Source organism: Marmota flaviventris, chromosome 6 (genome assembly GCF_047511675.1).
Source record: "Marmota flaviventris isolate mMarFla1 chromosome 6, mMarFla1.hap1, whole genome shotgun sequence".
Classification (NCBI taxonomy): domain Eukaryota; kingdom Metazoa; phylum Chordata; class Mammalia; order Rodentia; family Sciuridae; genus Marmota; species Marmota flaviventris.
In genome coordinates, this window is record NC_092503.1 from 84,079,470 (window position 1) to 84,095,933 (window position 16,464).

Genomic DNA, 16,464 nt, shown 5'->3' on the forward strand with positions numbered 1-16,464 from the left:
TGGCTCCACTAAATGTATTATAGTTCTTTTCTTGATTATTGTCAAGTGACTCCTTGTCTAAAATACTCTAATTACTAATTTATTTTTAATATTTTATACTGTCCTATTGAGAAATTTTATAGCTTTATTCAGTTCAGAATTTATTTGCTTAGATAATAAATGAAAGTTTGACCATTATTTCTCAGAAAAGTTGATGCCAATTGGGTGAAGACCAGTCTGGATGTGTGTGTGTGTGTGTGTGTGTGTGTGTGTCTGTGTGTGTCTGTCTTTTGCATTCTGATATGCCATTCTTGGTCATTTTGTAACTGTACAAATATAAATTAGAAAATTTTAGATAAAAAGTCACCCAGGATAGGCTAATAGAGTTCTACAGTGTTATTTTTAAGTGTAAATGGTACTTTTTTGAAGTATTTAAGGATAGTTTGAAAGTTTACTTTTGGGTTTTTGTATTATACCTTCTTCAACCATTTTAAATTGCTAAGTACTTATAGAATTTACCCAGACCCATTATCACAAATTGTAAACTAGTAAAGTTCAAATTACTTACCTTTTGAAAACATTTTTCCCTCTCCTTTCTCTAGGGCAATGTGTTCATGTATTATGGACTGTCTAATTTCTATCAAAATCATCGTCGTTATGTGAAATCTCGAGATGATAGTCAACTAAATGGAGATCGTAGTGCTTTGCTTGTAAGTAAAATGGTGAAATATGAAAATGTGGTATCTGCAGTAATAGCATACGGTAATCATTCAGTTACAAATGTTAAGTATTTAATGTTAGGATGAAATTTAAAGTGTTATTTGTCATTTCTGGTTTATACAGTGAGGGTTTTTAGTTACAATACTTTTTTTTTCCTGGAATTTGTATAGCTTCATGACTTCTTACAGCCAGAGGACACATTACTACCTGCCCGTTTCTAGTAATCATTGGGAGTTTGGCTTTATTAAACTGTTTGTAATAGAATTTTGATGAACCTAGCATTCTGGATGTATAAATGTGTTCTGTTTGGGTTTGCTCATTATTAATTATTATGCTAAGTAGGGGATTGCACAAAAAGGCTTTTAATTTCTGAGATTGTGTTTTAAAGTTAAATATAGGTACTCTCCATTTTTTAATTTGTTGGAAGCCTGAGCAGTAAAATCCAGAAGGTAGGCTACTGAAAAACTGTGGAGTTTTTGAGTACTGAAAAGCTCTATGGAGCTTTTTGAAAATACAGATTTCAGAATTTTCCAGAAAATATATCAGTGTCTTCAGGGGTAGAGCTCTAGAATATCTATTTTTTAATAAGCTCCCCTTCTGATGCCTTGGCTTATTTGGGAAACTGGACTAGAGGATTGTAGTTTCTTGACTGCTCAACTTTTGCATAGTAGTGGTTTGTGCCTCAGTATTTTATGTTATTGTTGTCAATGCAGCAAACATTCAGAAGGCTCAAAGCGTTTTAGTTGGTAAATCTTTTAGAGTTCAGTCTAGGACTATGTTGTTAGCAGAATGGACCTGGCAAATTTATAGCTGCCTTATCCTATTTGGTTTTATTGCTGGTTTCTATGTGGGATTTAAGAAATAAAAGTCTATCTAGAGATTCCTGGTATGCAAGGCATTCTGGTTAACTATAATATTTTACAATTCATTGTATTCTATTTACTCCATGGAATCCAATTTTTAGGTCTCAAATCCAGAGCAGATGATGTACTTTGAGACATATCAAATTCCTAGACCTTTCCAAATTTGTCATTTGGTATTATAGAATGGTTCCATTCAAAGAATCAGGAATGATGGTTGATTTAAAATTTTCTTGTTAATTTTTCTTTTTTATAATTATTTTATTTAGATACACATGATCCTCATTGAGAGAAAAGGAAGCTGAAACTTTTTATTCTTACAAATCTCAAGAAAGATTTTAGAATAAGGATTGATGAACTTTTTCTGTGGAGGGCAATATAATAAATATTTTTGGCTTAGTAGGTCATATTGTCTCTGTTGCATCTATTCAACTCTACCAATGTAGAATGAAGCAGCCATAGACAATTCCTAAGTGAGTGGATATAGTGTGTTCTAATAAAATGTTATTTATAAAAATGAGTGGTAGGCTGGTTTTGCCCGTGGGCTGTCATTTTTTAATCCTTGGACTAGAAAACTTTCAGAAATCTTATGAATATCACATTGAAGTCCAAGTTACTTGACGTTGCATGTAAGGCTTTTCACAATCTGACATTAGTCTACCACATCAGTTTTACTAATTATCTTTAATACATCTTTGGCCTGACTGGCCTGGGCCTTGTTTGCCATTCCCTAACTGTGCTTGTGACATGAGTAATCTGCCTCTCATAATTTATCATTTCATTTGCCTAGAATGATGTTTTTACACTACCTTTGAAGGATTGCTCATTTCATGACCTATATTTTTCCTAAGTGCCCTTTGATTCAAAATATCTTCTTTAGATATTTACCTTATTCATGTCTTGGTCCAAAACATCGTCACTTTTTGCTTTGGTTAGATGTCTCCCATCATCCAGTCTTGCCCGTCCTTTCCAGGTCATTCTCCTCAAAGCAGCTATAGTGATTTTTTAAAAATGTAAATATCACTTCCCTACTTAAAATCTTGTAAGGGTTTATTAGCACTTGAAGTAAAATCTCAGGATGATCTGAGCTATGTGTAATCTTCCAGTTTCATCATATAGTATTTTTCTCTCTGCTAACTAGCTATATTCACCTTTATCTGCTATCAGTTTTTTCTTAAGAATATTTTATTTTTTGTCTTCTGCCTGCTCTTCATATAGTTGGAGCCCATTATTTTAGGTGTTATCTTATATGTTACTTCCTCCAGAAATCAGTTTAACATTTAAACTGTCTTCTGCCTGCTCTTCATATAGTTGGAGCCCATTATTTTAGGTGTTATCTTATATGTTACTTCCTCCAGAAATAAGTTTTTCCCCCCTCCTACTCTATCTTGGTTATTCACTCACATAGTCTCTTCATAACATTTATTACAATTTGTAATGATGAATTTGTTTACTTAATAAATTTATTACCTGTTTTCCTAACTACACTGTAAACTCATGAGAGTAGGGAACATGGCTTTCTTTAATTACCATGTTCCAAACATCTGGCTTAGTGCATGGAAAGCATTTAATAAATATTGAACGAAAATAGACATCTTTATTGTGGCTTTTATTTTAAATTATACTCGGTTGTGTATGAGTATGTTTTCTCTCTGTTACATTCTGAATTGTTTAAAAGCAGGGATATATTTTTTTTTGATAACCTAGCCTATATATGGTGTATATTAGGGACTCATTAAATTGTTTTTCTAAGCCAGTTACTGCCATATACCTAACATTCCTTAGCTCAGTATCTGACACACAGGCAGTAAATAATATTTTTTTTTCTTTTAAAATTTTCTAAGAATTTAGCAGCTAGAATACATTTGCCCTATTATGAGTTTATTTATGTTTAATAACCTATATAGTTTTCATTAAAATGTTCAGAAAGAAATAGGCCAGTTATAAATGTTGTCTGTCTTCATGGTCTTGGACCACAAACTTTCTCAATAAAGATGGCTCAGGGACCAAAGAACTGAGAAGTCAAATATTGAAATCTTATGAGATCCCAATCACGTTTCCTTCTCACATAGTGCTTTTACTAGTCTAGACATAGAGAATGCAGATATAAGTCAAGGTTAGTAGATAATGGAAGAGGTCTAACTCGGGTCTCATTAGTTTCAAATTGGGATTATTTTGGTCTGTTACATGCTTGAGACATGGTTTAATGTTGCCTGAGAGTCCCAGAACAACTCAGGCATTTGTCTAACCTTAGACTTAGTTTAACCCTGTAATTGCCTCATCTCCTTGAGGATGAAACTAGGTCAAAATCCAGTCTGGAAGACGGGCAAATGTTCTACCTGCCAGCATTTTCATTTTTCCTACACCTGGATACACAAATTAAAGATCATTGTATTCTGGGAATCTGCATTAAACTCACTTCTTCCTTCCTTCTTTCATTAGACATTGTATTCAATCCCAAATTATAAGATTTGAAATAATTGGACATGTTCATTTTATAAGTGAAACTTAGTTTAATCAAGGAACTTGTCTAAGAAACTAGAATGTCTATTCCTTTTGCTTCCAGTTTAAGATTCTCATAATTTTATATCACAACTTGGATTGACAATAGACAATTTCTTAATTTTTTTCCTTAGGCAGAAAACTCTTTATGCTTATGGTTTCTATGTTGCTTTGAAAATATGCTAATTTGATAAGTATATATAACAATATATGCAAGTAAATGTTTCATTAAAAAGGTGGTAGAATAGTTTGAGTCTTTAAGTGTGGTGTTATAACTTTTTTCATTTCAGATTCATTTTATATGTATTACAAGTAAGAAACATGCATGGATTGAATTTTTAATCATTAACCAGGGATAGCTCATAGTTCTTCCAGAGGCATAGGTGATAATTTCTCTCTTTTTTTCCTCCTAAAAACCAGAATCCCAGTAAGGAATGTGAGCCTTATCGAAGAAATGAAGACAAACCAATTGCTCCTTGTGGAGCTATTGCTAACAGCATGTTTAATGGTATGATATGATACAAACATAAATATAGATAGAGGCATATATAATTAGGACAGTTTGTATAACCTTATTACCAATTTGTTAGTGTAGTAAATGTGAATGAAATTGAGAAATTTAGCTTTAAGCTAAATACTCAGGTCGTAAATGGAGTTTATAATGCTTTGTGACTTCCTTTTGAGCATTCTTATGTAAGACTAGATTTCTTTCTCTGAGAAGAAAGAAGCAGAGATATTTTTCTAATCTTCCTATTTTGTATACTACAAAAGTCAAACTACCATTTGCACTGACTTTAATTATTCCATTAAAAGGGAGACAGAGTGCTGGGGTTGTGGCTCAGTGGTACAGCACTTGCCTAGGATGTGTGAAGCAGTGGGTTTGAGTTTCAGCACCACATATAATAAGGGAATAAAATAAAGGTTCATCAACAACTAAAAAAAAAAAAGTCGGGGGATACAGTTGATCATTTAGAGCAGCCCTGTCTGATAGAAATGTAATGTGAACCTTAAATGTGGGCCATGTAGGTAATTTTAAGCTTTTAGCAGTCACATTGGAAATCCTCAAGTGAAATAAGTGAATTTAATTTTAATAATACATTTTATTTAACCTTATATGCCCATGTTATCATTTTAGCATGTGATAATATGTAAAAGTGTTTGAGATATTTTATGTATATATATTTTTAGTAAGTCCTTGATATCTGACATACATTATATTCTTACTGAACATATTTATATATACTAACCATATTTCAAGGGCTCAGTAGCAATTCATGCCTAGTGGTCACCATGTACAGATAATAGAAATAGTTAAGCCTGGAGTATTAAGAATGTGTTATTGAAAGGAAGAGAGGCAAATTTACCTTGCAGTTTTATTTGGGTTAATATTAAAACACTTGATCTTATGTGAGCTAGGCAGCCTGTCATATAGGAAAGTGTATTTGCATTGAGGAAAGAAGTCCCTCTGGACTTACAAATTGCTATAGTTAACTCACATCTGAATAGAGTAAATGTGAATCTTATGTCTTCTCTGTCACACTCACATTTGGAAGCAAATACCAAATCCTCATTTCTTGTAAAATAAAGCAAGGGCTATAGATTTTTAGTGCTATGAATTTTTAGTAGATATTAGTAATATTTTCCTTTTCTTATGTAGATACATTAGAATTGTTTCTGGTCGCCAATGAATCTGATCCTACGCTTATGCTCATTCCTTTGAAAAGGAGAGGTATTGCTTGGTGGACGGATAAAAATGTGAAATTCAGAAATCCTCCTGGAACGGAAAGCCTGAAAGAACGATTTAAAGGTAAAACATTACTAATATTCCCTTAAAAAAAAAAAACAAAACTCACTCTGCTGGCCTGCCCTTGACTCCCCCACCCGGGAAGCCCACGCTGGCAGGCACCGGGTGAGAGGCCGCTTCCAGCTGTGGCTGAGTGCCTAGATGCGTGAGAAGGGTTCCATATTTGAGGAAGACATTCACCTTGTACCTGCCTGCCTACTCCTCTCTCTGCCCCTGTTAGACTCTCCAGCTTTGAGATGCTGACCTTCACTGCTCAGCTAAGGATCCTGAGAATTCTACCTTCTCTAAACACATCCAGCTGAGTGAACCCAGGGTGTTATTTCACCTGGGGAGAGTAAGAAATGGGGGGATCAAGGCATCAAAGCAAGAGCTCTCTTGGGACCTCAAGAAGAGGAGTGAAGCTGGAACCACCAGGGAGTATGAGTATGAATTTTGGCACACTTTTACATATTATTACGTGCTAAAATGGTAATATGGGCATATAGGGTTAAATAAAATGTATTATTAAAATTAAATTAACTTATTTTAATATGAATATGAGTGAATTTTGGCACAAACTGCTGCGTGGTAGAGAAATCCCAGCTGACAGGTGCAGTTCAGGAGCAGATGAGATCCAAGGGAAATCAAGACAGGCTGTGGAGCAATTCTAGGGGCTTACAGCTCCCTTAGGAATGGTTCTGCTGTCTTGAAGCCCCTGCATTGTGTCCAGCCCAGTAGAAATGCTGTCCCCACCAGATCCCTCCTAGAACACAAGGGCCCTCTTTTCCCTGTCTGCTGAACAGTGCCTCAAAAGAAATGAGGGCTGGGCTGCCTGTACTCCCTCTGGCTATAGCCCCCTCCTGGAGATGGGGTCAAGGCAGCAGGACTGACCATGTGACTACTGGTTGACCAGAGAAGCCCAGCTGAAGCCCTGGGTACTCTAGATCTGAGCTAGAAGTTCTCTGGGAATCTGGAATGAGTTCCCTTCTCCTGAATGACGTTCTAGGTGCCACCTGTTTTTAAACTCCTAATCTGGAACTCCTTAGCTGGGGTAGATAGGTGAGATTATGCAAGCTGAAGCCAGCTTTGCTGAGAAGCTCCCTACCTTCATGCCTTCTATTTCCTCCTGAAATTAACTAAAGTAGATTTCAAGCAGGGGCTGGGTGGTGATCATTGCCTGGTCAAGTCCATTCTTTCTCTTCAGATTTTAATACCAAGGTCTTTTCCTAGTTAGGGCTCTAAATCCTATGTTTCTGTAGCATTACTAGCTTCCCAGCACTATTCTATTATTATTATTATTATTAAAATTTAAGATGAATTATTTTAATTATCCCCATCCTCCTACTCCTACTTTCGCTCTTAACTTCATCCTTTTTAGGAACCTTATTGTTTCCCATTGAACAAAAGTTATGAGGTGGATGTTGACAGCATTCCATTTAAGTTTTGGGGGAATCTGGCCTGACCTCTGCCAGCCTCCCTGCTAGCCCAGGTAAGAGGAAGAAGAGGGGGGCTGGAGAGAAAGCCAAAAATGCAGCAAAACTAGGAGTTCTATCTCAAGGTGGATTTCCTGACCATTAAGGATAGGAGAGTGGTGAAAGAGAGCAATTGTCTTTGTGCAGAGTTGTTCCTCAGCATGGGAGCAGGAGAGGCTCTAGAACAAGGTTCAACCAAGACACAGTCCACAATTGGAACTGGCTCCTATCTTTGGAGAGCTGTTCTGTGCATTATATTTAGCAGCATTCTTTGCCTACCCTAATTATGACAACTCCCACATTTTATTGTCTCTAGAAATTACCAGATGTCTACTAGTGGCAAAATTACCCACCTGAGAATCAATTCTGGGGTCAGGATGGTTTTCTCTTGAGTTATTTACACCTTTCACCCTTCTCTAATCTGGTTGTTCATCTTAAGCCTGAGCCTTGAATGAACTAGAACCCCTTATAAAGTAGGCTCAGTAGAGCAGCACATACTTTTTTTTTTTTTACTCAATGTATTGATTGTGCTTGTGTGGGATCATGTTTATGAAGGACATGTATTATGCTTCTCATTCTTGCTCTTTGGAAAAGGGGTTACTGCAGTATGGAAATAGGAACAGGATATGTTGGGATTGGAGAGGGAGGAGATAAAAAAAAAAGCAGATATACCCTAGTTATCTTCCCCAAGTTCTAAGATTTTTTCTGTGCCCTAGTCCTAAAACCAGACACAAGACTTAGGGAGTTTTGTCTGAAGACCAGGACCCATCCCTCACCTGTTCAAGTCTGCTTTAAATGGTAAAACAATGCAGGAGCAGCAGGGTCTTTAGGCACTTTGTTTTCTCAGGTGTTTTTATGTTCTGACCCTTTCCTTGCAGGGTAATTAGGAAGGCTGAACAAGATTATTTAGCTCCTGCCTGTTCTAAGACAATAAGGCTAGAGTCTTGCATTAGCTCTGTAATAGGAAGCTTATTATATGGTAGTGGGGTCAGGACTGTAGAAACTGGTATCCACTCTACTGATTCCACCATCCATCCAGTTTGCCCTATCTACAGTGGATTGATGTTTTAATTTTTTCAAATTTCATTGTACTTCCTGCAGTTTTTCAGGGTCTAAGATTGGTCATAGAGATACATTCCCAGTTTACTCTGTTCTAGTCAAGTTAGTTGTTCTGAAAACAGCCCACCTTGTTGCCCTAAAGGAACTCAGTAGCCTGAGAGTTAAGACAAAAGATCTAAAGAGTTAACAGGATAAGGTAGGAAGGGGTGGGGGGCAGACTCCTGACCTCCCAACACATCCTAATATATTCTTTGGACACATCTTCTCTTTGGTGCTCTCTTGCCTTGAGCTGCCTTCCTTCTCTAAGTGTATGCTACCATCACTTTAATAATAAAGTGATAGGAATAGATTTGAGAGTCATAATTTATATTAAAAAATTGTTGGACTTTTAAATACATTTTTCAAATAGAAAATGTAAGAAAAAATTAAACTCTAGAGTTTTAATTTAAACCCCTTAAATTTTCTGTCTTCAGAATTTTTTATAAGTGTATGCTTTCAAAAGAATATATTTTTCCTCAACTTCATACCAAGTTGGGTACCGGTTCTTTTGTACTAAAATTCTAAAGGAAATATATACTTTCAATCATTTCTTTGGTGTTTTCTTATAAGCACTTCAGTTATCTTTTAAAACTGTGGCAAAGTTTGTTTTGAACAAGCCCCCATTTTTTATAATTCAAATTTATTTTTTTGTTTTTATGCCTCCTTATTCACACTGCAGTATTTCATAACATATTTTTCACTAAATAATCTGCCTTTTGGTATATACTCAATATCCTTTTGCATTGTCTTTATTAATTAAGATATCAATCAAGTCTTTGTAATTTTTTGTTGTTACAGGATGAATTGGTTTCTTTTTAGATTTTAAAGACTTCCTTAGAAAAAGCATACATTTATACCTTTGAAAAGAAGAAAAATACTCAGATTATGTATTGCACATCTTTATTTTAGTGGAGTGTGAGTTTTCATTAAAACTCTTAATAAGCTAGAATATGTTGTTTTTCCATTTCTCTCCCCACTCTTTAAGATACAACACATCCAGTAAACTGGCTTAAACCAGTGTACGAGCTTGATCTTGAAGATGAGGATAATAATGGATTCATAAATGAGGATTTTATTGTTTGGATGCGTACTGCTGCATTACCTACTTTTCGTAAGTTGTATCGTCTTATTGAAAGGAAAAATGATTTACATCCAACATTACCAGCTGGACGATACTATTTGAATATCACGTACAGTATCCTTTTTTGGTTATGTATAAAGATTCATAGAAAATGAAAGGAATCTAGTGCAGCCTAATCTCAGTTATGTATCTTGTTACTTTGTGGTTGGTTTTGGTCTCTCCATTTGAACGGGTATGTAAGCATATGAATGTATCTTTTAATTTATATCTTCTAGAAATATCTTAAATTTGTATGTACCTAGTGTAGGTTTCAAATGTACCACTTGGTAAAATTACTTAAAATATAGGTTCTTGATTCAATAAGCTAGGTATTTTTACAAGGGAGATCTTTAACTGAGCTTAACATAAAAGGTAAAGGTGTACCTACTAAATAGGTGTTGATGGTACTGATGGTTCTTTTAATATATATTTTTAGATATTAAAAGTCAGCAGATGTGTTAGTTCGTATCAAATAATTACTCATAATTATTGATGTGTTCACACATAGTATTATAGTTTTTATCATTAGCTCTATTGTTCTATATTAATAACTTAGGTTCACTTTCAGTACTGATATTTATTCCATTCTCACTATATGTCATCACTATGTTCAATACTTTCTATGAGTTGTTTTGTTTAATTCAAGCAATAACAGAGTTTTAGGTATCATCTCAAGAATGATTGTTATAGACAAGAATATGGGAACCTAGAGTATTTAAATAGTTGGCTTGAGGTTACACCTGTAGTACTTAGAAAAGTTGGGGTTCATAACCAGTGTGTTATCCTCAAAGGACATGACTTTACCATTAGCCACCACAGTAAGCTGCATTCCCTAGCTAGTTCACCCAGGTAGTCAGAACAGCCATGTCTACAGAGATGCAAAGTCTTTTTTAGGGGGGCTATATCGGGAAGTTCCTTTTATTCTAAACAAAGCCCTTACATTGTTTACTCTATAGCTCATTGTTTATATATACTGTGAATGAAAAGTTTCCTAGATATTAATGTTTTAAATATTTGCTGATTTTTGCATTTTTAATTTTCGTAATCTAAGTGAGCCATAAGTATATAGTTTTGGTTTAGAACGGATTAGTAAATAATTGAACTATACCAATTTCAAAAAAGGATTGATTTGGATCCTAGACTCTGTTAAACCTGAATACACAACTGAATATGACCCTGATAGTGACATGGGACAGAAAGTGACTGATATTTTGAAACCAGGCTTTCACAAGAACAGTTTTGAATACACAGACCCACTTCAGGTGCTGGTAGGAAGAATGTTATTCAGAGAGGATAGCCAATGGATAGCTCTGTCACAACTAGTATCGCAAAGATCTAGTAAGAGTATGGGCAGATACCAGTGTTAGCCTGATGCAGAGCACAGTAATGGAAATTTTTAGCTGACATAAAATTTGCATTCAGGAAGTCAGCAGCAGGGTCCCAAACACTGATAGAACTGTCAGGAAAAATGCAGGGTTCTTGTAGGTTTGCAAAGTCAGGAATTTGAACCTGCCAAACATCAAAGGTTCATTATCAAAATGGGGGAATAAGGTGGGAACTGGATGTTAGAATTATGGCGGAAACCCATTTTTTTAGAGTTGGGATACACAGAGAAAGAAAAATTGTCATGGGTGATTTGATATTGTATCCAGTTCCTAGGTCATTGGTTTAGGAACAGCATTTAAAATCATTCCTGCCTCAGGTTAGGATCACTTTAAGAAATTAGTAGATCTGAGCCTGTCATTTGGAGCCCAAGGATGTTGCAGAAACTATAGAAATTGTTGGGGCCTGACACTTGATTGAAAAGATGCTTTTGAAAAAGTTGTACCCTTGTTCATAGGGACTTAGTTATCTCTTCTTCTCTACCCTAACTCTTGCCAGAATCCTAGAACTGTTCCATGTAGATAATTTATGGAAAAGGGAACACCCTTTCTTAAATCTTCTTAGCAGTCAGTTTTCACTTGTACTGTCAGTCATATACTCTGTGTCATAGCATGAGTTATGTTATTGTCCCAAATCAGCAAGTTAAAACTTCAGTATTTTGCTTTTTTGACCTTGTGCTGCTCAGAGCTCTTTTAGACTCCTAACTACACTTTTGTTATATATGTTTGAGTAACAGAGACTTCTAGTTCCTTGATTGTTTCATTTTCTCCTAGTCCATCAATCTCCTCTTCTTTTGTGGGCTTCATTGCTATTTATCTGAAATATTATTTCATATTACACCCTTCCTTTGTAATGAGTTCAAAACCACCTGAGAAACTACATAACCCTTAAGTTTGATTTAGTAAAATATTTTGGCTTTTACTGCTAACATTTAATTTGCTTCATCTACCTTTCAAGATAATAATTTTTTGTGATTCAGAACATATGAGTAAGATACCTGTGTATCATAATTATACAAGTGAATTACAAGCAAATGTCAACTTTAAAAATTGTATTTTAAATATCAAGTGACTAGAGATGGAAAAATCTTCCTATACCCTCTTCAGATTACCCTGTACATTCTTTTGATGGACGAAAACGGATGATTTTGAGCACTGTTTCATGGATGGGAGGAAAGAATCCATTTTTGGGGATTGCATACATCACTATTGGATCCATCTCTTTCCTTCTAGGAGTTGTACTGCTAGTAATTAATCATAAATATAGAAACAGTAGTAATACTGCTGACATTACCATTTAATTTTATATTCTGAAAACAAATCTACTGCATGTGTATCAAGGCCAGGCCTATTCAACCTAAGCTTTGGAACGCTGATGTCTGGTTAGTATGTCATTTTGAAGTTGGCACATAACTGTTTTTTTCAAAACATTCTTTGTCCTTTGCTTCTTCCCTATGATTGACTTATAAAAATATATGACGGGTATAAAAAAATTAGCTACATTGATCATATCAGCACTGTAGCTGCTAAAATGACATTCTAATGTTTGCTTTTTATTGGGACAGGCCACGTGATGCATAGAGCCTCTTTCATGTGAAATGCATCTACTGCTTAATTGTTTATGCTATGTTGATAATATTATATTGACATATGATGCTGTATATGTGTACCTATGGTGTGAAGAAAGGAATTACAAGATGTATGAGTGTAATGACTTGCTAACTTTTCAAGATTCAGAGTTACAGAAAGATGAAGAAAAAATCTAAATAAAACACTTCATCATTTTCATGTGTTGTGTGTAAAGGCTTAAAGTACCATCTTTGTTGAGGTGGTTCATGTATTCAGTTTAATCTATTACAGTTCTTTGTTAAGCTTAGCTTTCATTTCAGAGGACATGCTTATTACCTTGCCTGGCATAGAAATTGATGTTCAGTTCTAAAGAGGTCAGGTAGCTCCTGGATAGGAGAATTTAAAATTCCTCTTTTCATTTAGTTAAAATGTTGCAGTCAGGAACCCCAACTCACTTGAAATGTTTAAACATGAGATCATTTCCCTTGAATGAGAAGAAAGAATATGGGTGAAATCAAAAAACTGCTTGGCAGATGATCATCTTCTGCCTTAATTGTAAATCAGATGAAAATGTTCAAAGGAGAGTGTTTTCATTCTTGTGATAGTAAACATTTGGAAAATTACTTCAGCATTGAAAATACCTCACATTGTTCTGATTTGGCAGGTAAGTGTTTTGACTTGAGTACTAATACTACAGAAAATTTTTAAACCTAATTTCCTCTGTATTTCATTCAGTTTTGCATATAGGTCAAACGTGAATGTGTGTACACATTCTCTTTAGTTAAGATACCAATTGGTTGGTTTTCCTAATACATTACTTTAAAAAGATTCCTACTTAAATTCTAGGGATTTTGGAGCGTGTACATGGCAAATTATAATATATGATTGAAGTTATTTTATTTTCTACTAACTGGAATTATTTTAATATTCCTCACTGAATAAATGCTGTAATTTGTTTGGTATGGAATTTATTCTTGAAGTGAATGTAAACTTATTTTTCCACATGCATGAAAAACTATGTATTAATCAGAGATGAATTAATTGCATTTAAATTGCTTTTTTAATTTTACTAGAATAACTCATGTTTATGTAGAAAATGCCTGTTTATTCAGAGTTTGCCATGATTTCCTTCAGTTATATTTAAATCAAAAGGTCTGAGTAATGTATCAATTTTGATTTATATGCTTTTTTAAAGAAAACAAATAATGTGATGATTAACAGAAGAAATGTGCCACACTTCTTTAAGTTTTTGTATAACGTGAAATTCAGTTAAAAGAACTTGTAATTCATAGTGACTTTTTTAAATTATAAAAATATTACTTGCATGAGTTATTTGATGTATGGTTATCCTAAAATTTCTTAGTGCATAGGGTATTCTTTATTTAAAAATACTCTTTATGTTGTCAGAATGTTCTTTATTCTGAAAATTGTCTCTGTTGCACGTGGCAGTTAATTTTCTGGGCTACATCATGGGTGGAGGGAGGTTTGTTCAGTCTTTTTAGATTAAGTCTGTGCTGTTTAAGGAAGACTACTATCCTGTGTCTTTTGTTCTGACTGGGGGACCAAAGTGGCTGCTAAAGAAAAGTTGAAGAACCCTTCCAACACTTTCATAACTGTGGAGAAGATGGAATCTTAAAATACAATTGGAGTTTTATTCATCTGACAAGTGCATTGGTGATCTTAAGTTCTTACTGTCTCTTGCCCTTTGAGCTCTAAGGATTCCTGTTACTAAATATGAAGAATATGAAACATTCACATGGCATCTGCAAAGCATGAGGGGGAGGGAAAACATTTCTTTCTTATAGGCTTTTATATTTATATTTTGGAAACGTTGATGTTCTCAAATTTCAGGTAACTAGGTTAAGGTAACTAGGTTAAATAGAAGTCTTGGGAAAATGTATTAATTTGCAGGAAGCATTTTGACATGAAAAGTTTCCCAATTGGAGAAATTATTCAGTAAGAAAAAGCAAATTGAAATCATAAGGCAGTTTAAGAAAAAACTGGGAAAAAAAAACCTATATACTACCTAATAGGAAATCAGAGAATTATTCATCCAGGAGAAGAGTCAAGTGAATATTGTTTATTGGATAGTTACAGTTTATTTGTAACCTTGATTATGTTTAAAGATAACATTCTGTTACTATGCTCTGTGTTAATAAAAATGAACAAACTTAACTTTGCTATGAGTAAGTGTCTTGCTAAAATAAATTGCCCCATGTGGTTTCTAATGTTTAGTTAGTGAGTTCAGATTTTAACTTCTCAGTACCTAGATTTCATAAAATGTCTATTGTTAAATTATTATGTTTGTGTTTATTAATCACTCTGATAACATAAATTGCAAGATTTATCTTGGGGAACATTTGTCCTTACTGGGAAGCAGTGGGATTGTTACCTATTTGTAGACTGGCTAATTTTGGTTTTACATCAAGAGTAATATCTGGTAAACTGAGAGACAAGGATCATTAAAATAATGAAGTAGGGCATCCAAGAAATGAAAAATCTGACTGGCAAAGACAGTAACTGAGAGAGTTAATGAATTCTGTTCAGCCTGTTGCCTCCAGACTTAGAATTATTAAATGGCACTTCTTGTTTGATGAAATTATAGCATGTTCTTTGTGAACATGGCAATATTAAGAGGAAGTTGAAGGGAGTAAAGACATGCTACTATTAAAGAGTTTCAATGCATAAATGTCTATTGTAGAATTTGATAATCTGGTAAAGTATTTAAAACCCATTCTTAGCTTTTGCATCATTTGGTAAACAAAACTCACATTTCTTGTGATGTCACTTGAACTTTCAAAATATATTGTCTAGAAGTAAATCAGACTAAGATGATCTTATTAGCTTTGATGTATAAAATTTATTAAAGTAACATGTATACATTTAACAAAAATTAAATAGTAAGTTCTAAATGCTTTATGGTGAAAGCAATAATTCCTGTCTGAACTTAACTTTCCTCTACAGAGACAATTACTTTGTGATTGTTTCTGTTATTTATCTCAATTTATTTAAATAATATGCCTATTGACTATTATTTGATTTTGTTTTAGATATTATTATCTTCTTGATAATGTTATATGACTTAGTTCTTTAACACACTATCTTACCTTCTCCTGTTATATAGTTGCATCTTAATATTGAGTAAATGCATTTGCTGTTAAATTTTTGACTATAAAAATAATGTATACTATAGAGCAAAGCATGTATCATGATTACATTTTCCTTTATGTAATTTTCTTTTTCCTGAAATTAATATTTGCCTCATTTTTAACATAAAACTTTGTCAACCTGTCTTAAAAATTTTCCAAATTCTTTCAAGTATACTGTGTTTTTATCAATAATTTTGAAGGGTTTTTGTACCCTTAAACAGATAATGTCCTGGTTTTTACTTGAGGTCTATTCTGCAGTTATCCTTCGGTGTCAGTCTTTACTGGGCTCTCTGACCTGCTGTACAGCTGTTATCCCATGATCACCCTTGGGTTTTGTGTCTCTTGTTTCCTCATTTATTTTCTTGTCTACTCAGCATTTCCTAAAACATGCATATGCCTCCTAGAAGTGGGATATTAATGGTAAATTTTCTGAGTCTTTACTATCTAAAATGCCCTAAATCTGCCCTCATATTTCATTGATAGTTTGACTATATCTACAATTTTAGGTTAAAAGTAATTTGTTCCAGATGTTGGAAGACAATGCTCTGTTCATTTTTTAGAAAGTATTTATTATTTATCTGTGATGCTGGGGACTGAACCCAGGGACTTGTGTATACAAGGCAGGCACTCTACCAACTGAGCTATATCCTCAGCCCTTAAGCCTTCATTTTTGCTTTTGGGAAATCTAATCTTATTTTAGTTCGATTTTGAACCCCTTAATTGATGCTTAATTTTCTTTTTTTCCCTCTGGTTTAGAAACTATTGCCTGTCTTCCTTTTTGAATTGTCCGATTTGAACTTTTAACATTATCTTCCTTCTTTTGAATTTAT

At 34.2% G+C, this 16,464-nt stretch overlaps 1 protein-coding gene across 1 annotated transcript in view; it reads left to right on the plus strand.

Moving 5' to 3' along the window:
- Tmem30a (transmembrane protein 30A) overlaps window positions 1–14,660 on the plus strand; it is a 28,786-nt gene extending 14,126 nt beyond the window's left edge. The window contains exons 3-7 of the mRNA XM_027928203.3: window positions 582–689; window positions 4,482–4,569; window positions 5,719–5,868; window positions 9,400–9,609; window positions 12,024–14,660. Of these exons, the coding sequence (XP_027784004.2) occupies window positions 582–689; window positions 4,482–4,569; window positions 5,719–5,868; window positions 9,400–9,609; window positions 12,024–12,217 (750 nt within the window). The 3' untranslated portion in view covers window positions 12,218–14,660. The remainder of the gene's footprint in view (window positions 1–581; window positions 690–4,481; window positions 4,570–5,718; window positions 5,869–9,399; window positions 9,610–12,023) is intronic.
- The last annotated feature ends 1,804 nt before the right edge of the window (window positions 14,661–16,464 follow it).